This window comes from Medicago sativa, chromosome 8 (assembly GCF_051527215.1).
Source record: "Medicago sativa cultivar Bolivia chromosome 8, Bolivia_mono, whole genome shotgun sequence".
Taxonomy (NCBI): Eukaryota; Viridiplantae; Streptophyta; class Magnoliopsida; order Fabales; family Fabaceae; genus Medicago; species Medicago sativa.
Genome location: NC_140756.1, coordinates 66,366,900 through 66,393,661, shown reverse-complemented (window position 1 = coordinate 66,393,661; position 26,762 = coordinate 66,366,900). Strand labels below are relative to the sequence as shown.

At 33.5% G+C, this 26,762-nt stretch overlaps 2 protein-coding genes and 1 long non-coding RNA gene across 3 annotated transcripts; 1 reads left to right on the top strand and 2 right to left on the bottom strand.

Moving 5' to 3' along the window:
* Nucleotides 1-5,143: 5,143 nt before the first annotated feature.
* On the bottom strand, nucleotides 5,144-7,068 carry LOC146900667 (uncharacterized). Its single transcript, XR_015023801.1, has 4 exons — nucleotides 6,760-7,068; nucleotides 6,584-6,672; nucleotides 6,085-6,286; nucleotides 5,144-5,486 (listed from the first exon to the last, which is right to left on the bottom strand). It is a non-coding gene; the product is annotated as an uncharacterized LOC146900667 (long non-coding RNA).
* Nucleotides 7,069-11,038: 3,970 nt separating this feature from the next.
* LOC146900666 (Tetratricopeptide repeat (TPR)-like superfamily protein) lies at nucleotides 11,039-13,836 on the top strand. The gene is made up of 4 exons (XM_085738347.1): nucleotides 11,039-11,325; nucleotides 11,450-11,662; nucleotides 12,021-12,176; nucleotides 12,674-13,836. The coding sequence occupies exons 1-4, from the start codon at nucleotides 11,158-11,160 to the stop codon at nucleotides 13,574-13,576; spliced, it is 1,440 nt and encodes a 479-aa protein (XP_085594473.1). The 5' UTR covers nucleotides 11,039-11,157; the 3' UTR covers nucleotides 13,577-13,836.
* A 438-nt stretch (nucleotides 13,837-14,274) lies between these two features.
* Nucleotides 14,275-26,759, bottom strand: ATRAD17 (RADIATION SENSITIVE 17). The gene is made up of 12 exons (XM_085738346.1): nucleotides 26,445-26,759; nucleotides 26,189-26,252; nucleotides 24,424-24,509; nucleotides 24,291-24,338; nucleotides 17,639-17,695; nucleotides 17,119-17,221; nucleotides 16,523-16,833; nucleotides 16,083-16,437; nucleotides 15,839-15,964; nucleotides 15,513-15,711; nucleotides 15,364-15,424; nucleotides 14,275-14,807 (listed from the first exon to the last, which is right to left on the bottom strand). Exons 1-12 carry the CDS (start codon nucleotides 26,628-26,630, stop codon nucleotides 14,589-14,591), a joined length of 1,815 nt encoding a protein of 604 aa, XP_085594472.1. The 5' UTR covers nucleotides 26,631-26,759; the 3' UTR covers nucleotides 14,275-14,588.
* Between the last annotated feature and the right edge of the window lie 3 nt (nucleotides 26,760-26,762).

Sequence of the window (26,762 nt, the reverse complement as noted above, 5' to 3'; positions counted from 1 at the left end):
AAATATTTCATATATGTTTATCTTAAGTTGTACAAATACTTATTTCAATACGATCTTTTCCAGATCATGCATAGTAAAATCTTATGGCAAAAATTTACTTATTTCACGTTAATGTGGACCCTTATTCTATATCAAAATTGGTTGAGTTATTGTTTTATCTCATTCATTAATTCCCTCTAATGTATGAACACATTAGAAATTCCAGAAAAGAGAAGAGAAAAAGAATTAGAGACTATGATGTTGGTGAATGGTGACTATGATGTTCCAGAAAACAGAAGAAAGGTTTTGCAGGTGAGGCTTTGAATATGATGATAAAAATCCACAAGAGGCCCTTTGTTTTATAGCCAGTTGGAGTGATGCTTTGGTTTTCACTGAATTTATTATGATGCATACATGTAGGGGTGTTCGCGGTGCGGTTTGGTTCGGTTTTAAGCAAAAAAGTCATCCAAACCGCGAGATAAAAAAGCATGCGGTTTGGTTTGGTTCGGTTGATTTTTAAAAAGTCATCCAAACCAAACCAATGCGGTTTGGATTGGTTCGGTTTGTGCGGTTTATCGCGAGATAAAAAAATATTACATTAACTCTAATATTGCTAACTTGTTACAAAATAAACATAGGACATTTTATTTTGATGTTTATATGATAAAATATTAGGTAAAACTTATATCAAAATAGGTAAAATTAAGAAGAAACATAAACATGAAACAAATTATTGGGAAGTAAAGAAAACAAATTCATCACTGGAAATTAATTGAAAGAGATGGAAAGGAATTATAATCGAACATGATGGTGCAACGATGGAAAAATCGAATCAAAAGAGATTATTCTTGAGCTATGTAATTGAGCTAGTACATATTTAAGTAATATTCATTATTTTTGCGGTTTGATTTGGTTTGGTTCGGTTGCTGAGATGCAAACCGCAAACCGAACCGAACCGTGTGGTTCAGTGCAAAAGTCATCCGAATTCATCCGAACCAAGTGCGGTTTTTTGCGGTTTCGGTTTGGATTGGTTTGGTTTGTGGTTTTTCTATTGGGTTGGTTCGGTTTTGAACACCCCTACATACATGCACATGGTGGACATGTGGGTGATAGTGAAATTATGATGATATATTTATATGTTACTTGTAAACTAGTACTCCCTCCATTTCAAAATGAGTGTCGCTTTAGGCTTAAGAAATGGAATGAAATAATCATTGGATATAACGTTTTTACTAAACTGTCCTTACTTTATTAAAAAAAGACAAACTTAAAGTTGCATTGAAAATTGTGTGAGAGAAAAGTTTGAGAGGGTAAAGTTGGAAGAAAAAAATTAAAGTTGTATTGGAAATGTAAAGCGACATTCATTTTGAAACAAATTTTTTTGGCTAAAGTGACACTCATTTTGAAACGGAGAGAGTAATAATGTAGAAACTTGCTGAAACACATGGTGAAAAGTACTATAGCCACAAATGCATTATTGTCCTCTCATCTCTAGTTTGTGATTATATATTTTATTTTTTTACAAAAATAATGCAAATAGATAATTTGATGATGTTTTTTGAGATTTTAATTTGTTTACTCAAGTATAGTTCGCTTGACAGAGGCATTGTATTATAAATGTAAGTTTGAGGGTTCACGTTACCTATTTATTCAGTTTAAAGGTGATATTTTAGCCAAATGAGTTGGGAAGAGCAAGAGGGAAATGAAAGAAACCGATACTGAAATCCCAATTCACTTGTTTTGTTTGGATTTTAATTTAGATCTTTTAATTTTATGGGTTTCGTTCCTTTACTTTAGTTGCATCGTTATCAAAAGTGTTAAGTGGTGTTGCTAACCTTCTTCACATGTAATATATTATATTAAGAGAAATGATATTTTGACAATCACTTTTTGACAACTTTTGGACAACTTTCTCTCTCATACTCACATGATGTTGTTATCCTCTCTCTTCCTTTTTCTCTCTCCATTGTTTTTGACCAATGAGAAGTGAGAAAAACAAGATTGTTAACAAATTTGTCATCAAATGGATGTCAAAATATCATTACTCTTGTATTAATTAAGACCACGCATTAATTTTGAACTTTCCTACTTTCCTTCGTGGTATTTTTCATGTCATGTGTATACTTTTCCTTTTTTTTAAAGTCATCAATTAATAATAACAGTGCACATAGAATTTGTCTTTGAGCTTAAGATGACTTCACTTTCTTTGTCATGATCTAAGCATAGTATTCACATGTCAATTGTTCAAATTTGTCTTTGAGCTTAAGATGACTTCACTTTCTTTGTCATGACCTAAGCATAGTATTCACATGTCAATTTTTTTTGAGAGGTATTCACATGTCAATTGTTCAAATAAAAAAATATTTATTCAGAACCATGCATTCCATGCGTTACAGGGATGATGCTATGCTACATATATGCTCTGTTTAGTAAAATTAGCTGATAGCTTTTAGCTGATAAGCTAGCTGATAGCTTTTAACTGATAAGCTAGTTGAAGTGTTTGGTAAAATTAGCTGATAGCTTTTGCTTTGAATAATAAGGGTAAATATGGAAGAAAAAATGAGAAGCTAAAAGCTATAAGCTCAAAAGCTACTTGAAGTAGCTTCTGAAAAATAGCTTATAAGCTCCTGAAATAAGCTATAAGCTCGTTGTACCAAACAGAGCTTTTGTGTTACCAAACAGAGCTTTTTTTGTCAAATGAGCTTATAAGCTAAAAGCTAAGAGTTAAAAGCTCTTTTTTTGGGTTTATCAAACAGAGCCATAGTACATAGTAGTATATAATAGGGGCAGCTGATCCCTAATCCTTAAGTTTTGACCCCACTTGAAATAAAGTTATGTCTCCACACATAGCTAGCATTTCTCATCTCAATTAAATTGCACACACTAGTACATTGCATACATTTTTTAATATTAAAAAAGTGTGGTCTAACTTAAAATTGAGGTCTTAAGTAAGACTTTGAGTCTTATAAGACCACAAAAACTTTTCTCTTCATTGGATACTTAATACTCACTCCGTCCCATAATACTTGACATAGTTGATATTATTACGCATACCAATGCATAATTTTGAGCTTAAATATCTTGAATAATATATTAGAAAAAATTATGAAAATTTGATATTTTGAAAATATCCATCGAGATGAATCTAATGACATCTTATATGATATTATTTATCTTTGTATATTAATAGAAAAATACGGTCAAAGTAAGTTAGGTCAAAATTGCATATTTTCAAATGGGTCATCTATTGCGGGACGGAGGGAGTAGCTATCAAATCTTAAAAGTTTGAGACTTCTCCATTGAGGATGATCTTAAAAGATTAAAGTGAAAATTTCATATTAGGAATCATTTAATCAATTGAAACATTGAAAAGCATTCTTTTTGCATAAAATTTAGAAGAGTTATTTGAACAACCAATTTGGTGACAGCCTATTTGACAACCAAAATTTAAAAAAGAAAAAGTAGTATTGGCACAGAAATCATAGCAATAGAGAGATAAAGTAAAAAAATAATGTGAGTATGAGAGAGAAAGTTGTTACAATAGTTGTCACCAAATGGATGTTCAAATGGAGTATCATTTCTCTAAAATTTATCAATTGCTCCTATTTTTGAATCCTTGAAAAGTGTTATAAGGACCCTTGTTATCATAACCTATATATATACTAGCTTCAAAAAAGATATTAATGTGTGTGCCATCTTTTCGCTTTGTTGATAAAAAAACGTTAAAATGGTAAAAAAAAAAAAAAAAAAAAACGAAAGAGAAAATTTGAAGAAAAAAATTACATCAAAAACAATTTTTATTATATAAGGTCAAAATATAAAATATATATAATGTCCAATAATGTTTCTAAGTTCAGTATTGGGAACAAAAATCTTAAGTTTAAAAGAAGTATGTTTTTTAAGGTAATTGTTTATGGAGTTTATAAAAGATTATTATTTTGTCCTAAAAATATAAGTGAAACATTTGTTAAAGTAATAGTTATATCATTTTCTATTTATTTTTTTTGTTGAGGAAGTATCATTTTCTATATAAAAGTTACATTTTTTACTTCTATAAACTATGTCCTAAGCGCATTTTTATGCTTTTTCTTTCCTTTTTACAAAAGTGAAGTAAAACTGAATAGTCGAACAAGTTTCCTCACCACTCCAATGTACAAAAATGTGTTGCAAACAAATGGAATAAAAGTGGTAATTACTAACGATTTGTTTCAATATTGCAAAGAAATACTAAAATATACGTTTGGTCCTTACAAATATGGTCAGTTTGGATTTTAATCCTTGCAAAAGAAAAAAAAAATGTGCCCTGCAAAAAATTGTCTTTTAAAATAGTCACACTGAACCCATTTAAGTGATGATTTTGCAAGGGCATATTTCAAAAAAGAAATTGCAATGACCAACACACATACTTCTCATATTTGCAAGGACCAAATACATATATTCGCCTACAAAGAAAAGATCAAGATCTAGTAAATGTCATTAGTTGAAGTGTCAAAGGGAAAATTGCAAAACATGAGAAAGATAGTTGACATGATTTGCTCAATGAAATATCGTTGTTTTCTGAGAAGCAAATATGATGCATTCATATATGTTAGAAGGAAGACGGAGAAATAAAGTAAAGAGTTTTAAACTTGAATCACTTTCAAATTAAGGTATTTTAATTTTTATGACATGATTGACAAACAACTTTAAGAAGTTAAAAAACTTGGATCACTTTTAAATAGAAATTCATATTTCTATTTTAATTTAAATAAAAAGCTTTTTATTGATTTTGGTACATATATTACTTTTGCTATAATATTTCTATGTAAATTTTAAATCATTTCAAATTGCAATAATAAGTTTTCGTATTTTAAATTAATCATCATTGAAATTAGTTTGAAGCAAATCACTATTGGGTGCCTGATTGACCACTGTTGATTCAAATTGCAATAATAAGTTTTCTTTAGGGTTTTTGGTGTTTTTATTTTCTCTTTTTGGTGTAATATTTGAGATTTAATCCTCTTGTAAATATATAATATATTTTGCCATTCAAAAAAAATTAGATTAGAGTAGACAAGTTGTAGTCCTTCTTTAGTTGTTGTCGTTAAACTTTCCTCAACATTCTTTGACTTTGCACAAAATGGTGCCACTGTATCTATTCATAGATATCATTTGACTCTACAACTAGAAAAAATATTTACCTATAGCCTTTCGTTCATATTTATACTGATATATTAAGGAACAAGGTAAACTACAAGTACAAACTACAAATCTTTTTAAGCCCTAGCAAAGCTTGAGATAAATGACTATACGATAAAGTAAAGTAAAGGTACACTTGAGATAAATGACTATACCGATAAAGTAAAGCTTGAGGTAAATTAATGTAAAATCATTTTTAGCAATAACTTTGGGATGATCTTCTTGATTTCTCTACTGATATCATTTTGTTGTCGACATTACAAAGATTCCATAGCGTGAAGCACATTCATGTTCAAACCATAATTAAGTAGATACTAGACCTGCCAAGCCTGAAAATAAGAGGAAACAATTAGTCCTTAAATATATAAAATCACTACTTATTCAACACTTTCATTACTTAAAAGTTCAATCTCTCTGAAACAAGCTGATATGACAAAAAGCTATGTAATGTCAATTTCTGAAGTAAAAGACTAGCAATATTTCTTTCTCAAATTAGGATCTTTTGATTTATGGTCTAAAGAATACATAAACAGATGCTTCAATCTTAAGCCTGGAGCTGAATGCTTTCTTAAAAAATTACAACCATAAGCATAAGGTATATATGTGCCACAAAATTGAAATTTATGCATACATGTATATGATACTTTCATTTGAGCAATTTCTGGAGAATAAAATTTTGAGCAAATTTTTCTATGTGAAGATAAAAATTAGCTTTTGAGCGAAAATACCAAACATCAATCAACACACTTCAAACTCAACTGTAACCCAATCAAGAGAAAATCAAATTAAATTTAAAATCAGTTTATTCATGAAAAATTGTACACAGGCATGAATAAATGGAACCTAAACATGTTGAACCTGTTAAATAGAAACTTGAAATTTGAACACATGAATTATATGAATCAATATATGATTATATTTATATACCTTCACCAACAACAAAACTATGTTTGTATAGTTAGAGATTTTAATAGCTCCTTCATGTACAGTCGGTTTCTTTATACCCTCGACAGTGATGTCAGACTCCACCGTATTCTCCCCTTTCTTGAATGAGTTCCACAGCACCAAGGTTTGATCCCAGATGTCCCCCAGTTTGGAAACACCGAAAATAATATCTTAACGCAGCTCACTGAAAATAATAGTGAAAATAATTATTCAGTATTTATACACCTTATACCACCGACACCTCTAATCAAAGATGTTTCCGATGTGTGACATGTGTACACGACACCAACATGTGATTATCGGTGTCATTTCAGTGTTATGTGTGGTATCTGTATATCAATACTATAAAGATAGACATAGATTTATTTAGAGAGAGAGGCCAATTATTATTCTTATTTCTTAATAACTGTCTTGTCTCTTGTGTCAAAAATCAAAGCAGATTAAATCCAAAAATTAGCTTTTGTCTATAGTTGCAACACACCTGCGCTAGAAGGGTCAATTATTTTGAATGGTGACATTATTTCCATCCATAGATTTGTGCTAAGACCAAACAATGTGTTGAAAACGACACTGAAATCAAGCAAGCACCATATTGTTGTTATAGCAAAACGTAAAGAGTATACTATGTAGCTAGCTTGAAGGCAAAGATATACTTACATTGTGATAACTCCTATAATTATACTAATAGGTTTTCTAGCGTAGCTATAAGATATTGCACCCCATAATATAGATGTCAAAGTTCTGCCAAGCATGAATGAGGATCCTACAATACAACATTAGAAGATGGAAAGAAGGGATCATCACTGATCACCAGTGTTGAACCTTGTCTTCCGCGTTTGGCCATCTACAATAGTGGTTTGAGAGATGAGAGACAGTGTGACTGTGTGAGATGGATTTATAATGTTAGAGAGTATTTGTGGGTGAAAAGTTGAGTGCGTGAGAAAGAAGAGAAGTAAGTGCGTGTTTGAGTGAGTGGGAATGGAGTTTCTTTTATAGCCACTAGGTGGGGGGTGGTATTGGTTTAGAGATTCCAATCCAACGGATGAAAATGCACCACTAATAAAACAATTGAATTCAATTAAAAGGAAAAGGCTATCTTATTCTTCATGAATGGAACCCTCTTTGGGTTGCCTGTTGACGGATGGTCACCGTAGTCGTTTGAAATATCAAAATTTTAAAATAATCTTTGTTTGTATGTTATATTAGTCAAAATAGTTTTTTACGTTAAAATGTCTCAATAATATTGTCATATTAGTATTTTAATATACTTATTTGTTGTCATATCAGCACCTATAGATATTTACTTACCTTTCAGCCCCTGTATAAAAGAAAATAATGTCAACATTGAAGTATTATTTTAACAACAAGGCTTATTTTGACTAACGAAGTACACAATCACGAACTATTTTGAAAATTTGATACATTGAGGGACTATTGCGATTAGTCATTACACATTTAGGGACCAAAATAACTATTACCTCTTAATATTTTTTCTAATATTTTGGATGGTGGGTTAGTTTAACTTTTTTTTTTTTTTTTTAAAAAATATTCTTTAAAAGTTATATTTTTTCCAATATTCTTTAAAAGTGTTTTTTCATTCGCAAATTCATATAAGTTATGTCTCAATAATATTAGTCATATAAGTATTTTTTGTTAATAATCAATATTTAATTTATGTTTTGTTAAAACATTAAAAAAATTACAGAGATTCTTATAATATTCTTAACATTTTTAGCAAATCTCATTCAAAATTTCGAATGGTACTAATAAATTGTTTTAAAAACATGGACAAAAATAATGATGGAAAACTTTTGAAGTCTAAAATATGAAGAATTTTTTATATAAATTTTAGATGAACTAAAATGAAAAATATAGAGATAAAAAATATATTTAATCCTTATCAAAATACCCTTTTTATTTTCCGTCCTAAACTAATTAGTTGCGGCAAAAATTGAATGTGGTACATGAATCAAAGAAGTGATATTTGAACAACCATTTGAGACAACTTTGGTGACAATTTCATTTCTCTTTTTTTTATTGGTCAAAAATAATAGAGAAAGAAAAAGAAAGAGAGAGAATGAAAATATAATGTAAGTATGAGAGAGATGGTTGTCACGATCCTACAAATATCAAATTTTTTTTTTGAGAGAATCCTACAAATATCATTTCTCTAAATCAAAATGATTCAATGCGGTACATAGAGAAAGTACCTAGTTTAGCGGGAAAAAAATCATTAGTCATTTTTGTCTTGAAGAGTGTGAACGATGAAGGCATGTTAATTTTGATGGAATAAATCTTTGATGTTTTGGATCAAAGTATGTCACATACTCTTTCGGTCACTATTATAAGCAAATTTCTATTTTTTAGATTCATTCAATAAATGATGTATGTATCTATAATGTAGACCACATACATCATTTATTAAATGAACCTAAAAAATCAAAATTTGCTTATAATAGTGACCGGAGGGAGTAATTTTTTAGAGAAATTATATTTGTACAATATTTTTATGGTCTTGTTAACTAGTGCCCTAAGAGTACTCTTTAAGGATTCATAATAAAGAAATTATTCCTTAAAAAAGTCAAAAACTTCAATTTCCAATGCATTGATTTCATAAACTTTGACAAAAACTTACTATTTAAAGTTACTAAACAATGCTCTAAGGACACTTGATAACATTTCCCATATTTGTAAGGGACGATTTTTTTCCTTCTTTTTTGAGACAACAATAAAACAAGTAATACACAATGTGAGTATGAGAAAGTGAATTATTTCAAATATTATCTCAAAATGATGGTAGAAATAGACTTTCTCAAATTTTTGTTAATTGACAACTCATTTAAGTAATTTTTTTTAAAAGATCTCATTTTAAGTTTTTTTTTTTTTCTGAAGAAGCTCATTTAAGTATTGTTGAGAACAACTTTTAACAATTTTGCCTCAAAATCCCTAAAAAAAACAATTTTACCTCAACGAAAGAAACAAAGAAACAACTTTACACGTACAACCAATCAAAATATTCAGAATTGCCACATTAATTGTTTTGGTTAAAAATCATTCATTGTTGTGGCGATTTTAAGTGTTTTGATTGGTTGTGTGTGCAAAGTTGTTTTGAACTGTCGACCCAACACCATTAAACTCAAAAATTTAAGTGTATTGGTACATGAAATCTTTAAACTAATAGATAAAAAAATTATTTTATGAAAAAAAATACATTCTATCATTTAAAATTATAATAACTAAATCTTATTTACAAAAAGTATCGGCAAAATAAAATTTAATTATTTGGAATTTTTATTACTCAAAATGAAGAATATTAATTATTTTTTATGATAAAATGTAAAAGAATTAATATGAATTTTATAAACAATGAAATGATGTTTTTTTTCTTATAAAATGATAAACAATGTTAGCAACACTCTTTTTTTAACATTTTCTCCAACGCTCACTTGATTTAAGCCAATACAATCTCAATTTTTATTTTGAATCAAATGAAGTATATTGTTCTTGATAATGATGATTTTCGTTTGTTAACTATCAACATGTTTGTTATTGTCGATTTATGCAGTGTGTGGATTGATAGATGTTGTGAGAAGTGAAAGATGTGTGTTGACGAGATGGTGTTGTCGATGTTGGATTTTTTTTTAATATTGATTGCTTATGAATTCTAGATTTGAATAAGATGAAGATTCAGGTGTAGAAGATGAAAGAAAAAAAATAATTTTGCGCTAATACCAAAATGACATGTGTATGTGAGTTAACATTTTTTTCTTCATAAAACTAACATAAGGGGCCAAATTGAATGACAAACATATAATTAAGAGATTCAGACAGACCAAAGATTAATTATGGACCAAAGTGATACCAAAAAAATAGCTAAGGGACAAAGAAAAAGCAATTAAGCCTAAATTAAACAATTCAAGTTCTTTGAAGTGAAATATAATCTTGAAGTGTAATTTGTAATCACCAAAGAACCATGGTGAAATTGGAGGAAGAAAGACATGAAGAAGACAGAAGAACCAATGTTTTTAAATTTGATTTTTTTTCCTTCAACTTTTTTGGTTTTGATCCCTACGAAATTCGGTTTTTTATTTTGGTTCCTCTCATGTGACTCATCAGCCACTTTGTCAAATCAGCGTCGTCTGCCATATCAGCAACTGTCAATTCACCATCCGTTAGCCACATATGCATTTTTGTAACAAATGAAGACAACAAAGATCAAAAGCAAAACGTTTTGAACTTACATGGTTTGTTTTGCAACAAAAAAATATACAGTGACGAAAACCAAAAACACACAAAATTATAGGGACGATTTATCTATTTACGTCTTTTTTTTTTATGTATTGTTGTGTAATATGTTCTAAAAAATCTATAATGTTGCACTTTGGTTGAATTTGAATAATTTTTGTATTGTTAATGTAATGTTGAATTGATGTAATATTATTGAATTATGAATTATTAAGTAATGTTGTTGCTTATAGGTGAGTAATGTGTTCGAATTTGTTATATTGCTTTGCAATTGTGTTTATGAATTACATGTTTTTAAACATGTTGTTTGTATCCTGGTTGACATCATAAATGTTATTGTATGCATAACAGAGCAGGCAGTTAACTGTTGTTGCGAACGGCAGTTAACTGTTGTTGATCCAACGAGAGTTAAATACCATCGGAAGCGAACATCAATTAATTGTGTTGAGGGTATTTTTGGGGTGTAAAGAACAATTTTTTAAGTAAAATGAGCAATTTTCTTTAAAATTTTGTACCAAATCATTAAAAAATAAAAGCCCATTATCAACAAAATCTTAAAAGAAAGCCCATTATCGCCAAATTTGGTAATATAATAAGTAATAACCAAAACCAATTATATTCCCAACGGCTACTTATTTCTAACGGCTACTTTTTGTAAATTTAAAAACACGATTCTTTCTTCCAAAATCTCATTCTTCTCTCTCGTGATTCTCTCGCATTCATCAAAACACTGTCCATTTTTGTTTCCCCGCAGGAACAAAATCTGTTCTATCCAACAACATCATCAAAAAATTGCAATCTTTTTCAACAATGATGCAAGAGATGTGGAATGCTCCTCCAGGTTTCAGGCCCTCCAAATCAGCACCTTCTTCACCTGCAAAACCTCTTGGTGTTTCCAGAACTCGTTCTGAATCATTTCACATCACTCATAAGGTTCCTGTTGGTGATACTCCTTATGTTAGAGCCAAAAATGTTCAGGTAATGATTTTCAACAACTTCTGGGTTTCATTATTTTGTTTTTGTTTTTTACAAGGTTTTTTGTTCTTCAGATTTTGTTATTTTAACGTTTTATCTAAATGGGTTGTTTTGATTTTATGTTCAGTTGGTGGATAAGGATCCGGAGAGAGCAATTCCGTTGTTTTGGGCGGCGATAAATGCGGGAGATAGAGTGGATAGTGCTTTGAAAGATATGGCTATTGTTATGAAGCAACAGAATAGGGCTGAAGAAGCTATTGAAGCTATTAAGTCACTTCGAAGTAGATGCTCAGATCAAGCACAAGAATCCCTTGATAATATTCTCTTGGATCTCTACAAGGTAATTAACAAAATGCCAATTTTTTATAATTAAATTAAATTTGTTATTGATTCATATAACTTATCTTGAATTTAGTTTTTAGTCCCTATATCCACTTTTCAATCCTACAAATTGCAAAACAGCATGCTTAGTCTATCTTTAGATGTTAAAAACATGCTTGTTCTATGGTGCACAAGTGAAATATATGTGTTGAACTATGTACAAACTTGGTTCCACCGTTGGATCAAGTGGGATATTGACAAGTGTATAGTGCAACACTATTTTATTTGTGCACATAAAGTTAGCCCAAAAAGAATGTAATTTTATAATCACTAGTAATAGTACTAATTAAAGTCAAATTTTATGATTTTGAACACAGAGATGTGGTAGGCTTGATGACCAAATAGCTCTATTGAGGCACAAGCTGTATTTAATCCAACAAGGCTTGGCTTTCAATGGCAAGCGCACAAAGACTGCTAGATCTCAAGGGAAGAAGTTTCAAGTCTCAGTCGAACAGGAAGCCACTAGATTATTGGTAAGAAAACCATCACACATGGTTTCATTTTTTGTACAATGTCATCATTTTTCATAGTCCCATACACATTTTGTTCAATTTTAATCCTTATTTTGCTTTGACAGGTTTAAAACACTCATTTTTTGTAAGAATTTTAATAAGATAAATGCCAATTAGCGTCCTTTTAAAAACCTTAAATAGTAAAGTTTTTATGCAAATTTATGTATTCAATTTGACTTTTGCAATGAATAAGTTTGTTAAAAGAGTATGACTTTTACAATGAATAAATTTCTTAATTTAAAATCCTTTAAAGAGTATTTGACTTTTACAGTAAATAATTTTCTTAATTTCAAAACCTTATGGTCCGTTTGGTTCGGGGTTTTTGGAGGGGAGGGAGTATATCCTTAGCAAAGACCGTTTTATAAATAGGGACCCGAGGGTCGAACAAAATTTATGTAGGGCTAGACCAGAAACTGGCTTACATGAAACTGATATTTGAACTTTGTTGTTAAATGAAGGGAAACTTGGGATGGGCACTGATGCAACAAAACAACTACATAGAAGCAGAAGAAGCCTATCGCCGTGCGCTTTGTCTAGCTCCAGACAACAACAAAATGTGCAATTTAGGCATTTGTTTGATGAAACAAGGAAGAATAGCTGAAGCAAAAGAAACTCTCCATAGAGTCAAACCTGCAGTTACAGATGGACCAAGAGGCTCAGATTCTCATCTGAAAGCCTATGAAAGAGCACAGCAAATGCTCAAAGATCTCGAGTCCGAAATGATGAACAGAGGAGGAGTGGACAGGCTTGAACAAAGTAGACTCTTTGAAGCTTTTCTTGGTTCTTCATCAATCTGGCAACCTCAGCCTTGTAAGGATAACATTCACACAAGCTTGCCGCCAATGAGAACAACATCAACAACAATTCAAGATGAATTTGGTGATGAGAACATCAATTCCAATACCAACATAGTGAAAAATCACACAGCACACCCACAAAACAAGTTTACTCCTTTGGTGAACAACTCACTTAATGTTGCAGCTCCGCCATTTTATGCAGCGAAATCATCTTTCAAGGAATCAAATGAGAATTTGAATTTGTCTGAGAGACTTAAGAGAACAAGGTCTGGAAATGCTGCAGGATTGCTGAGAGTGGATGATGTGAACAGCAACAAGGTGAATGTGGAATTAGGTGTGCCTGGGAACAAAGCAAGAAGGCTTTCATTTGAGAAGAATAAGTTGTGTGATTTGTTGCCTGATACTAAGGACTTTGAAGATGCTATTCTTGCTGCTGTTTTGGGGTCTTCAAATGAGTTAGAGAATGAAAATGCTGCTACTTCTGGGATTTGCTCCAAGAAAATTGACAAGAGGAGGCTTAAGGTTTTTCAAGATATTACATTATCTTTGAGTCCAAAGGCTTAAGTTAGTTGACTACTACACTTTTTGAATAACATCATAGTGTTAGATTGGAGATGAGCTTGGTCTCCATTTATTTAACTTAATTTCCTTTATGCTACACTATAGCAGTTCTACTACGGATAGGAGTAGCCATCTGCATTTTGGATCCCCCCTTAATTGTCTAATTAATTTATGTTGTTATTTGTTATGCCTTGCCTTGTACTTTGTAAACAAGGCACATTGACTTATGAATAAATTGATATGATGAGTTTAATGGAACCAAATCCCTTCTATTGCAATGCAAATCTCAATCTGTGCCCCATTTTCTTTATACTTCTGTTAGAATGACCAATTTACTTGATTCTTTTTTTGCTTCAAATTAGTAACCAATAGCAAGTGTGACCTAGTAGAACCCAAAAAAATGCATCATACATCCGACATTGATACTTATTCATCTGCTGGCATATGCCATCGTGATAAAGCATTAACTCAGTGCCACTGTCACAGTCATTACTGGGTGATACTCACGAGAGATTAACACTCTTCTAAACTATAAGATAGATTACAATATGTTTCTTGAGTTGTTACGTCATTGTGTTTACCTTGTGCGCATAGAAAAAAAAAAAAAGAAGAACATGAGACGTTTGTCACTATATTTGACATATTTTAAAAACCAAGCAGATTGAATTATAAACAAAACAAAACAAAAGAGACTAGAGATCGTTAAATGGAATCTATTTTTACCGTGCACAATTACCAATTGTTTCTTGAACTTTGATATAAGACTCAAGTAACAGGTTAGTATTTACAGCGACACATTCTCAACAAACACTCGTGTCCCAAACCAATAATTCCATCAAGATCTGAGAACCCATTACAATTGGCTTTGTAATCAAGAGTGCATCAAAATATCTCCTATATTCACAAAAAACTCGCCCTTCCCTACGAAACGCTTCAGCCTTAATTAACACTGGCAAATAAAGAAAGCAAATAACTGTCTGCAAAATGAACAACCTCGTCATTGCATGTTATGTGCCTACCAATCTTCTATGTCATCATCAGATATCTCCATTGCTTCACCATCTAAACTCATTTTGTCAATATCAATATTTGATTCCTGATGTAGTTCATCATATCCACTACCAACCCTATTTCCCAGCAATTTAAACATAGGCATGTATTCTGTGGCCATAACTGACATATGATAAGAACTCAACTGATTACAAGCAGGGATTCTCTGCCTTAACATCTCATTCTGCAATAGAAGATCACAAATAGAAGTCAAATATTAAAAGTAAAGGAAAACATAAGCAATTTGTGAAGTTTTAGTTTATTACAAAACCAATTTATATTTGGTTACAAAATCCTTAGCTACATAGTCAAAGCGGGCTAGAATATGAGATATTTGAATCTTCTGGTGAGAAAGCTACCCTGCTTACACTACCTAATACACGAATTATGCTAGCAACTAACACATTCTTTCTAACACACTCTAATTGGTAGGATTTTAAACGGGTCCCACTAAATTTATGTGGGGCCTACATGATTTAATGGGACCCATTTAAATTTCAACAAATTACAGACTGTGTTGCTAGCACTCCTCCCTACTACATATCAGCGTAGACAGAAAACCAGCATAAAAAGAGCATCAATCAAGGAAACCTATAAAATATTCCCTTAATGTTCTCTAGTCCTTTTTTCTCTCCCTAGTTAAACTAAAATGCAACATTTCAAATTATCTACGTGAAGTATAGAAACTGAAACATTGCAAGATAATAAAATATATAAAGGAGGAGCCATAATGAGTTTACCTTCTGGTATGATGATTCTTTCTCAACCTGCCAGAGCTTTGGTCGACGGATTGCATGCCACCTGTAAAAGTAAACTGATAAAAATATTACAGAGAAACATAAAGTTACACTTTGCAGAAAAGACTGCATGCATATAACTAACTGATAACCTGGAGGAAAGTGGACAAGAGTTTCCAAATAGCACCCCACGAACAGCAATTGATGCAGCAGCTGACTGTAAAATACTCTCTGCCTCATTATAACTAGACACCATTCCCCGAAGTTTAGTGAGAAGGATATCAGCATCACCTAGATATGAAGACAAAATCCACGCATCTTCTACTGCCTCGTCATTTAAAAAATCTAGAACTGCGAGCAATTAGCCAGAATTGGAAAGCCACTGTATTAGGTTTATAAAATTTAAAAATGGAATAAAATATCTTCACTATAATCAATTTTTCACAAAGAACATTAAAAGCGTCTTGAAAGGAAATACCATTTTCATGTAGAAAATCAGCAACTGGACCAGGTTGCACATGGGCTTGACAAAGAATTTTCTCTGGGACATCCATTTTTAAAGGTAATCTTGAAAATCTTTCGTGTATGAGAAAGCCATTTTGTTCTAGCACATAAGAAAATTAACTATAATTAAAAGCTGCAGAATAAAATTATCTTAATATTTCAACTATAAGACAAGATATGAAATTTAAATGTGACTAAATTATTTATGAACTCGGTACCATATTCTACTGCAACTCCAGTCTCCCTCTTATTGTGCAAAAATTTCCCTAAGGCGTGAAATAAAGATAGTGTCTCATCTCTGCCAAAGTACAAGGAAGATCCATCATCTAATTCAACAGGTTTATTACGTTCCTCTTTTAATGCATGAGGACTACGGGTAGATTGAGACAAAGAATGCACTTGATTCGGGTTCAGACAGAAAAACTGTAGAGAAGTAATTGCATGCCTAATGTCACCCCCGCTTGCTTTTGCTATACAATCAACATTTTCAGCCGTCACATCACACTGCTCCATTTGACATATTCTAAAAAGTATCTTCTTAATAGAATTAACTGTAATTGGATTGAACGCAATCTGAAAGTTTCACAAATTAAGTTCTGCATAAGTATTCTACTATAACATGAAATCGGAAACCACAAGAATTATTGAAGGTGGTAACCTTACAAGCCCCAGAACTTTCTAGAGATATCTTAAGTTCTTCCACGGACCGTGCATTATAATCTGCTGAATCAGTATTTCCGTAATCTGTGACCAATATGGCTGTGGGTATCTGTGTAGTATGCACCAAAAGATTCAAGCAATCTTTAAGTCTTCCTAAAGCAGCTTTACTATGCATCATGGGAAGATCGTCTATTAAATATATGATGGAAGGCTTTGACTCCCCAGTAAAGGAGGTTGGTATTAATCCAAATGTCCGTATTCTCTCAACAAAACTTACAAATTCATCCAACTTGGAAGTGTATTTTGTATCTGTCAATCAATCAGAAAACATGTAAGAAACAAATAGTCAACTCACAATAAGGAAATTAAAAATTTCAATGATTCAGAATTTTTCCCAAAAAAAAAATTATTGCAAGCATTTTTCCCATTTGGACTAAACACAATGTACATTGTTATTTACTCATTTTGAAGTAAATCCTCAAGGACGCTCACCATTTAATAGTAAAAACAGATCATTCAATAGGAGGGGCTAAGGGGAGGAGAGTGTAGATTTTCTGATAACCAGTTCATAAAGAGCATACCGACAAGACCTACCTGTTCCAGAGTTATAAAGATGCTCTTGCCAAATTACAGGTGTAGGTGTGTTCCATCCACATACCACTGCACCCAAATGAGAAGCAATTACATGAATAGCAGCCTATGCAATCAAAAGAAGCAATTTTCAATGTCAATCAAGGCAATATTCCTGACAAAGGATGTTAAGATGTGGTTCTTTGTGGCAATCTTCTAACTAGAAGTCTTCTACATGCTTTTTAGATATAGCAGAATCTATATAACAAAGTCTTCTGCACACTTTTTAGATATAGCAGAGTCTATAAAAGTGAAATGCAGAAATTCAAGGGTGACAGAATTAAAATTTGCGTGAAAGAAACGAAGAATATAGAAATATAGAAGCATCTAAAAAAAGGAGATAAAAGGAAAATTATCAAGAACAAGCCACAGTAGTTTGAAGATACCAAATATTATCATTTCCAAAATTCTCGTGTGGTTGTGCTAATGCATGAAAGAGGGTAAGGGTGTTAAGTGTTTAGAAGAGAATGGAAGAGCAACATACAGATTTTCCGACTCCTGCCTGCCCACTGACGACAAGAACATTATTTCTGTAGACACCCTGTAAACAAAGGGGGGAAAAGAAACTCACATTAAACATATAGAAAGTGCAGAGACAATTTTACAGTCATTTGTATCAGTATAACCTAGCTCAGGGAGAAAAATTTCTATAGAAATTTGAACTCCAAAACTAAATCAATACTTGGGTGAATTTGGAAGAGAAGACTAAAAAAACCAACAACTAATAAATCATGATATTCTCCTCCTGCTATGTAAAAATTCTCCTTTCTACGTACTGAATTCTTGAACATTGTCGTAATCGTAAAAGAACACTTAATTCTTAGAATAGCTGTAATATTGTTCATAAAATGAGTGTTTGCAGCCTCACGACATGCCAAAACTAAGAGCATGGGAGAAGCTAATCACAGAAATCTCAGGTACATATTACCTTACAATCAATACCATTATTATTAAGAGAAATGATAAGTGAACACACTTTTCTTGACACAAAATAGACACCATGGACATTTTAGACTTTTCAACCTTAAAGCAGGGGCATTGTTGTAAATCCAACACACCTCCCTTCTTCCTTTCTTCTATGCCTGCCGTTTGCAGAACTCATTCTCCCACCACCATTTCTCTCTCATCTCACACCACCACCGTTTTCAACTCAATAATTCCCTCTCTCCACTGTCCAGGTCTCTCCCCTGTCTGCTGCCATTGTCCCCTCCTCCCTCACGTCGACCGCACACCAACCACGACCGTCTTCTTCTCTTTCTCGCCAACCGTCGTCCCTCTCTTTCTTGCCGGCCACTGAGTTGTTGCGCTTTTGTGGTTCAAGATTTGCGATTTTTGGGTTCGTCGGCTGTTGCACCTTTTGGGTTCAAGATCCGGGGAGTTGAAAGCTGGTGGTCGCCGTTGCCGGAAAGAAAAACGGTGGTGGTGTGAGATGAGAGAGAAACAACAGTGAATGGAGGGAGACGAGGGAGACAAGAGAGAGTAAGAAGCAAAGGAAAAAAAATAAAGGAACAGGAAGATGAGAGAATAACAGAGAAGAGGAAGAGAGTGAGCGTGAAAGCAAAAATAAAATAAAATAATAAATGTATTAGTGAACAGTGGAATACGGTATATGGGGTCGTATTTGTGTTTGATTTTTTTTTGTTTGTTTATCATTTCTGTATTATTAATAATTCGACTGTGATTTACCTCATCCTTAATTTCTACCTAAACATTATTTTGCAAGTGTACATGAATGAGGGAATCTCACATTTTATATATAATTATTACTTTGCCATTCAAAAAAAAAAAAAAAAAACATGAATGAGGGAATAATATTTTATATATATAACAAGAAACTCGAGAGAGAGAAAATGAAATGAAAGTGAAAAACTTTATTAATGAATCAATCAAATGATACAAAGTGTATACACTTATTTATAGACTAATGAGAGTCTATTGTAGTTATCATACACTAATCATATACTAATGCTACTCATCTAACTGCCATAACAGAAAGTCCAGCTGGCATATTCAAGTTACTTGATCCTCAAGTAACTTCTTCTTCCTCATTTGTGAGCTTACTTGCATCACAAGTAATCTCCTCTTCCTCTTTATTTTGTAACAGCCTCCCACAAGCTGGAGCTTGGTATATATCTACCATGCCAAGCTTGGACAATAGAGTAATGAAAGGCTTAGGATGCAGTGGTTTGGTGAAGAAGTCTGCTGCTTGTTCAGCACTTGAAACTGGGAGAAGCTTCATAGTTCCATTTTGTACCTTCTCTCTTACAAAGTGACAATCTATCTCCAGATGTTTAGTTCTTTCATGAAACACTGGATTGGCTGCAATATGTAAAGCACTTCTGTTATCACAATACAATACAGGAAGCTTGTTGTTGTGAATCCTTAAATCCTTGAGAAGGTAAATCAGCCACTGCATTTCACAAGCTGCAGCTGAAAGTGCTCTGTATTCAGCTTCACTTGAAGATCTAGACATTGTGCTTTGCTTTTTGGTGCGCCATGATATAAGAGAGGAACCAAGGAAGAAGCATAAGCCTGTTATGGATCTTCTTGTGTCAACACATCCTGCCCAGTCTGCATCTGTGAAGCCTAAAAGCTGTATGTGTGATGACTTAGAAAAAAATAAACCTTTGCCTGGTGAATTCTTCAAGTATCTAATCACCCTACATGCTGCATTGTAATGAGTTTTGGTTGGTGCAGACAGAAATTGACTAAGTTGTTGAACCACAAAACAAATGTCTGGTCTTGTGTTTGTCAAGTATATTAATCTGCCTACAAGCCTTCTATATGAGTAGATATCTTCATAGGGTTGCCCCCCATCATGGTGCAGCTTGATAGAAGGATCCATAGGTGTGGAAACAGGTTTAGAACCTAATAAACCAGAGTCATTGAGCAAGTCTAAACAATATTTCCTCTGAGAAACAGAAATACCAGTTTTGGAATAAGCGACCTCAAGACCAAGAAAGTATTTCAGTTGACCTAAATCCTTGATTTTGAAAGATGCATCAAGTAAATGCTTGACTCTAGTGATTTCTGGCAAAGAATTTCCAGTTAAGATGATATCATCAACATAAATGAGCAGGGCAGTGAATGAATCATTAGAATCATTCACAAAAAGAGTGTGATCTGCAGAAGCTTGAGTATATCCTTGCTGAGTGAGAAACAAGGTTAACTTTTCATACCAGGACCTGCTGGCCTGCTTCAAACCATAAAGAGATTTATTTAACTTGCAGACTTGATTTGGTTTGGAAGTATGAACACCCTGTGGGATCTGCATATACACATCTTCATGGAGGTCACCATGAAGAAAAGCATTGTTCACATCAAGCTGGTGCAAGAACCAATCATTGATGGAGGCCAAAGCAAGAAGCATTCTAACAGTGGTGATCTTTGCTACTGGTGAAAAGGTTTCAAAATAGTCAAGACCTTCAATTTGACTATACCCTTTAGCAACCAATCTGGCTTTGTACCTTTCAATAGTGCCATCAGAATGATACTTGATTTTGAACACCCATTTGTTCCCTATAGGTTTGACTTTGGGAGGAGAATCAACTAATGTCCATGTACCATTCTTTACTAAAGCCAGGATCTCAGCATTCATTGCCTCAACCCAGTACTCAGATTGCATAGCCTCTTCAAATGATTTGGGCTCAGTGTGGGAAGTAACAGAAAGAGTAAAATGTGATTGTGAAGGAGAAAGAAAATGAGAAGAAGTAAAATTGGACAAAGGATATAAACTACCTGAAGAAGATGAAGATGGTTGATCTGTGAAAGAGTTACAAACATAGTCTTGAAGCTTAACAGGGACATTTTTGACTCTTTCAGACCTTCTAATAACAGGTTCAACATCATCTATAGGATCAGGTAAATTAGGTATAGGAGGGTTTATAATAGGAGAGGAAGAATCATTATGATTGATAGGAGGAATGGGAAGAGAATCAGAGAAAGAATCCTGATTATGATACGCTACACGTGGGACAGACGCAGGAAAATTATCAGAAGCAGAAGGAGGATCAGAAGCAGAAGTAGGATCAGAAGCGGAAGTAGGATCAGAAGCAGAAGTACGATCAGAAGCAGAAATAGGATCAGAAGCAGAAGTAGCATCAGAAGCAGAAATAGGATCAGAAGCAGTTTTATAAGGCAAAACATACTCATAAAAAACGACATTTCTGGAAATGAAAAGTTGCTTAGACTGTAAGTCAAAGAGAACAAAACCCTTGACACCAGTCTTATATCCAAGAAAAACACTCTTTCTTGCTCTAGAAGCAAGCTTAGTTCTGTGAGAACAAAGAGTAGAAGCAAAACACAATGAACCAAAAACTTTAAAACTATCAAAATCAGGGTTTTGATCAAAAAAAAGTTGATAAGGAGATTTATCCTTTAAAATGGATGAAGAAACTCTATTTATGATGTAAGTGGCATGCACAAGAGCATAAGACCAAAATTTTTTAGGAAGTTTTGATTGAAAAAGAAGCGCTCTTCCAACATTCAATATGTGCTGGTGTTTTCTCTCAACCCTCCCATTTTGTTGGGGAGTTTCAACACAAGATTTTTGATGTAAAATTCCTTTTGAAGCATAAAATTGTTGTAAATCAAACTCAGGACCATTGTCACTTCTGACAGTTTTAACCTTGCAATCAAATTGATTTTCTGCAAAAAGTATAAAGTTTTGAACTTGTAATTGAACTTCTGATTTTGATTTCAATAAAATGATCCATACAAATCTACTATAATCATCCACAACAGTAAGAAAATAACTATGACCATGAATGGATTTAATAGAAAGAGGACCCCAAATGTCAAAATGCAAAATATCCATTTTATTGATTGCTCTTTTGGTACTGATACAAAAGGGAAGTTTCTTTTGCTTAGCAAAATGACAAGTTTCACACACTAAGTTGGGATCAGTTTGTAGGAAAGGAAACTGCTTATTCATAATAGCTAATCTAGAATGAGATAAATGCCCTAGCCTATAGTGCCAAAGAGCTGAAGAAGGAATGATATTGGGATCAGCAACTTAAACAGACATGACTCTTGACATGCTAGCTTCAAGGTTTAGTTTGTACAATCCTTCACATAGATCAGCCAAACCAATCTTCCTTTGAGAAGTCATATCCTGCAATTCACAATATTTGTCAAAGAAATGTAAAGTGCAATTTGAACTGGAACATAGTTTGGACACTGAAATCAAATTAAAAGAAAAATCTTTGAGATATAGAACTCTTATGTAAAACTAAATGAGGTGTGAGACTGATGGTGCCTGCTATATTAGTGACAACAATAGTATTATTAGGAAGTTTAACATTGGTAGGCTCAATGTTATAATATGTAGTAAACCAGTTCAAAGAAGAGCAAATATGATCACTTGCTCCTGAATCTAATATCCAGGAGTTAGATTTAACACAGGCCAGGCAATGTGCAACAGGTAGGGAACAATAAGCATTACCTGAAGTAGATGCTTCAACTGGTGTATGACCAATTGAAGCTGAAGTGCTGACCTGGTTTACCAAAGACTGAGGAGATGCAACCTTAGAGGATTGAATTAAGGCAAGAATGCTGTCATACTGTTCTTTAGTAAATGCAGGCAATGAACCAGAAGCAGTCTCAGTAGATCCTTTACAACTTTCATCAGGATCTTCAGATTGCACAGAATTTGCATTAGAGTTGAATCTACCATTACCATAGTTGGGAGGATAGCCATGCTTTCTGTAACAGGTCTCAATAGTGTGACCTGATTTACCACAAAAGCTACATTGTCTACCACTTTTCCCTCCCTGAGAAATGGATCCCTTGCCTCTACCATAAGGTTTCTTGGTTTCAACAGCATTAACCAAGACTTTACTATCATCAATAGCATCAATACCTTCATGACTTTCTTCTTGAGCCACTAAAGAGTAAACTTTGCTGAGAGGAGGTAATGGATCCATAAGCAGAATTTGAGTACGAACAATGGAAAAAACTTCATTAAGGCCACTCAAAAACTGAATCACTTGATCCTCATGCCTAAATTCTTTAACATTTCGCATGGAAGCACACACACATCTCATAGGGCAAACACATGAAGGTGTAGGTCTATGACTATCCTACTCTTCCCAAAGAGATTTCAATTCAGTGTAATAGTCATTAACAGAACCAGTACCTTGTTTGAGATTGTTGATCTCAGATTTGAGCTTCCAAACACGAATGCGATCAGCTTTGCTAAAACGTTCTTTCAACTCATTCCAAACGTCAGAAACGTTATCAATATACACAATGCTCTGTGCAATACTATCAGAAACAGAGTTCATGATCCATGAGTGGATAAGATTGTTGCAACGTTCCCATGCAGAAAAATTCAAATCATTATCAGTAGGAGGAGGAATTGTTCCATCTACAAACTGATACTTGTTCTTGCCACCAAGACCTCTGCGCATAGCACGCGCCCAAGCTTGATAATTGGACGTGTTCAATTGAGGCTTGATTGCAACTGAATGAGGTCCATCACTGGGATGAACATAGTAAGGTGAAGAATAATCTTTGGATCTTGATTTCGAACCATGATTGATTGAAAGAAAATCAAAATCTGAACGATTCAGGAATCAACACAAAGATGAGAAAAGAGATACGAAAAAGAAAGGATCTTCAACGAGAAGACAGAAGAAAAAGGAAGAAAAAAAAAACTTGAAAAAGCTTCAGAAACACGCATCCATGGCGGAAACGGTGCGTAACTGAATCGTAACCACCTTCCCCAAAGAGAAGGCTCCTGATACCATAACAAGAAACTCGAGAGAGAGAAAATGAAATGAAAGTGAAAAACTTTATTAATGAATCAATCAAATGATACAAAGTGTATACACTTATTTATAGACTAATGAGAGTCTATTGTAGTTATCATACACTAATCATATACTAATGCTACTCATCTAACTGCCATAACAGAAAGTCCAGCTGGCATATTCAAGTTACTTGATCCTCAAGTAACTTCTTCTTCCTCATTTGTGAGCTTACTTGCATCACAAGTAATCTCCTCTTCCTCTTTATTTTGTAACAATATAGACACACACACACACTAACACTCTGTAACGGGTGAAAATCAAAAGTATAATCATAAGACACAAAAATTGATTAAAATCATATAGCACCTTTCCTATATTAATTACCTTGGAAGGTTTCAACCTTTCTTCAAACCACGTTTTAACTTCTTCAACCTGCAAGTACAACAAATAGGGAAAAGTGAAAACAGGATGGCATTCATATTATCAGTATCAAGATCTTAAGGAACGAAGATTTGACCTTTTTCTTGTGAACAGCAAGCTCTTCCAGTGAATGGGGCTTGTATTTATCAACCCATAGCTCTTCTGCAGTGCTCCTTTGAGTACCTAATGAATCCATTCAGCACTAATGATTTGTGAGATCAAGAAACAAAGATAAAGATTCAGAGGCACAATAAATGGAGAGGGAAATTGGCACAAAGTAAGGTTTTAAATTTGTTTTAACAAATTGCTTAAAGGACTCGGGCCTGTTTAACAAATCTTTAGGGTTCCAACAAACAGCCCATATATTACCAAGTAATAACAGAATTGAAAAGGCACAACTGAAATACAATGTATTTTAGCTTCCTGAAATAAGCCTCCATCCTGAGAAACTAGTCTCCTAGGGTACTGTAAAACGTCAAATGCGGAGACTTCTTCCATCTGTGATTTTCTATATGGTTGAAATCAACATAACATGTTTAAGGGACTCAGTTGATCACTTTACTGTCGTTGGGGAGTGAAGTCCAAAAAAATGGTAATAGATAAAACCAAAACACTTGATGTAAGATTGCGAACAAAGACTAAGAAGTTGGACAACAACAAAACTACAAAAATTAAGGGCTGTGAAGGGTGAAGAAAGAGCATACCACAAGGTAATGAAATGTTCGACAATATGTCACAACCCACTTGAACACCCGTAAAGATCGACAAAGAAGTTTATGCTCTCACGTCCAAGTATTTTATAGTGTGTGTAGCAGGATACCGGCACCAGCGACACGGAAACAAACATAACCTAGTTTTGTTGTTGTCCAACTTCTTAGTCTTTGTTCGCAATCTTACATCAAGTGTTTTGGTTTTATCTATTACCATTTTTTTGGACTTCCGGATATGACAGGAAGGTGCCATGATTGTAAATTTGGATTTAAGTTACAAACATGAGCATTCATTCAACAAGAACTCTAGATACTTTGGGTCAAGTTTTTCAACAGTAAACCAAACATACACTATACACTTGGGCTTTGTTTGGGAGTTTGGAGGGGAAGGGAAGGGAAGGCTTTGGAGGGTTGGAAATAAAGGGGAAAATGGTAAAATCTTTCGCATTTTTTGAAAGAACAATTTTTTAGAGAATGATAAATTAATCCTTATGATTAATATATTTTTAATTTTAAGAATATTATAACTACTTAGATTGAATTTGAAGAATTCATGTAGACCCTCCAAAACCCTCCTCCAATACAATTTTTGAGTTCCCCCAAATGAGGAGGGTTTTGTATTATGAAGAAAAATGAAACCCCAAAGCCTTCCCCTCTCAATGTCATCTATTTCTTCCACTTGCTCCTTCCAAACCCCTCCCTTCCCTTCCCCTCCAAACTCGCAAACAAAGCCTTAGTTTGGTCATGAAAGAGTGAGAAATTGAGTTTTTCTTTACAAAATAATAATAAATTGCAATAATGCCCAAAACATTGAGCTCATCCTCCGGCAGAAAGGAGGTGAAGAGGGTGTTTTCCAGTGTTGTCAATTGTGGATAGCTGATTGTTAAAATCACGCTATGCAATTGTACTATATAGCACCACTATAGCTCTTATTTGACAACATTTTGTACTAAATAGTGTATCACATAACAACAGCGGTTTGTCCAAATTCCGCTGTGCTGTAGCGTCGCTATAGCTGTTATTTAACAACATTGTTTTCTATGAACCATGGATCAAAACGGCCGGTACTCTTACTAGTACTACTATCTGATAAGGAAGTTATAGAATTGGTATGAATGCAAACATGCATGTTAAACAAAAGAAACAGCATACCAGCAGCAGCGAATACCTTTGACCCGGTAAATACTTGGTTGAAGTCATCATCAAACAAATTTATCTGCAGTTAAACAAATTCACTCATCACATTCTCTTGTTCTAGTAATTCAAAATAATTGAAATAAAAAATGAAATTAGAATACTACTACAATGAAATGAAAAATATGCGCGACACAAAAATGGAAATAACATAATAAAAAAAAAGCGATTATTCAGTATAATCAAAAGAAAAGCTGAGATAAAAAGAAATTACCTCATAGAGCTTAGAGAGACGAGGCGCGGAAGTGGAAACACGGGCTTTCTTTCTTCCTCTGGAGCCCGTTGAAGTGGACTTGGGTTCGGGCTTGGGCTTTGAACGGGTCGAACTGAATGAACGAGTTTTAGGACCATTTTCTTCATCATCCGATGAGAGAACAATGACGGAGTTTCGCTTTGGCATGTTGAAGGTAAGATTCGTAAACAGTTAAACACCGTCGATTGCTGCTTCGCCGTGAAACGAAATCACGGTGAGAAACCCCACATGGCGGGTTTTGAAGGGCAAAAACGAGAAAGTGATTCAGTTTTTGGTGGG

Excerpts from the sequence above, each read along its gene's own strand:
- LOC146900666 (XM_085738347.1), top strand. The coding sequence starts at position 11,158 with ATGATGCAAGAGATGTGGAATGCTCCTCCAGGTTTCAGGCCCTCCAAA. Across the intron at positions 11,663-12,020 it reads TTCTCTTGGATCTCTACAAG|AGATGTGGTAGGCTTGATGA; the intron begins GTAATTAACAAA and ends TTTTGAACACAG. Across the intron at positions 12,177-12,673 it reads AGGAAGCCACTAGATTATTG|GGAAACTTGGGATGGGCACT; the intron begins GTAAGAAAACCA and ends TGTTAAATGAAG.
- ATRAD17 (XM_085738346.1), bottom strand. The coding sequence starts at position 26,630 with ATGCCAAAGCGAAACTCCGTCATTGTTCTCTCATCGGATGATGAAGAA. Across the intron at positions 17,696-24,290 it reads AAAGGTTGAAACCTTCCAAG|GGTGTCTACAGAAATAATGT; the intron begins GTAATTAATATA and ends CTTTGTTTACAG. Across the intron at positions 15,712-15,838 it reads TGATTTTCTACATGAAAATG|TTCTAGATTTTTTAAATGAC; the intron begins GTATTTCCTTTC and ends AATTGCTCGCAG.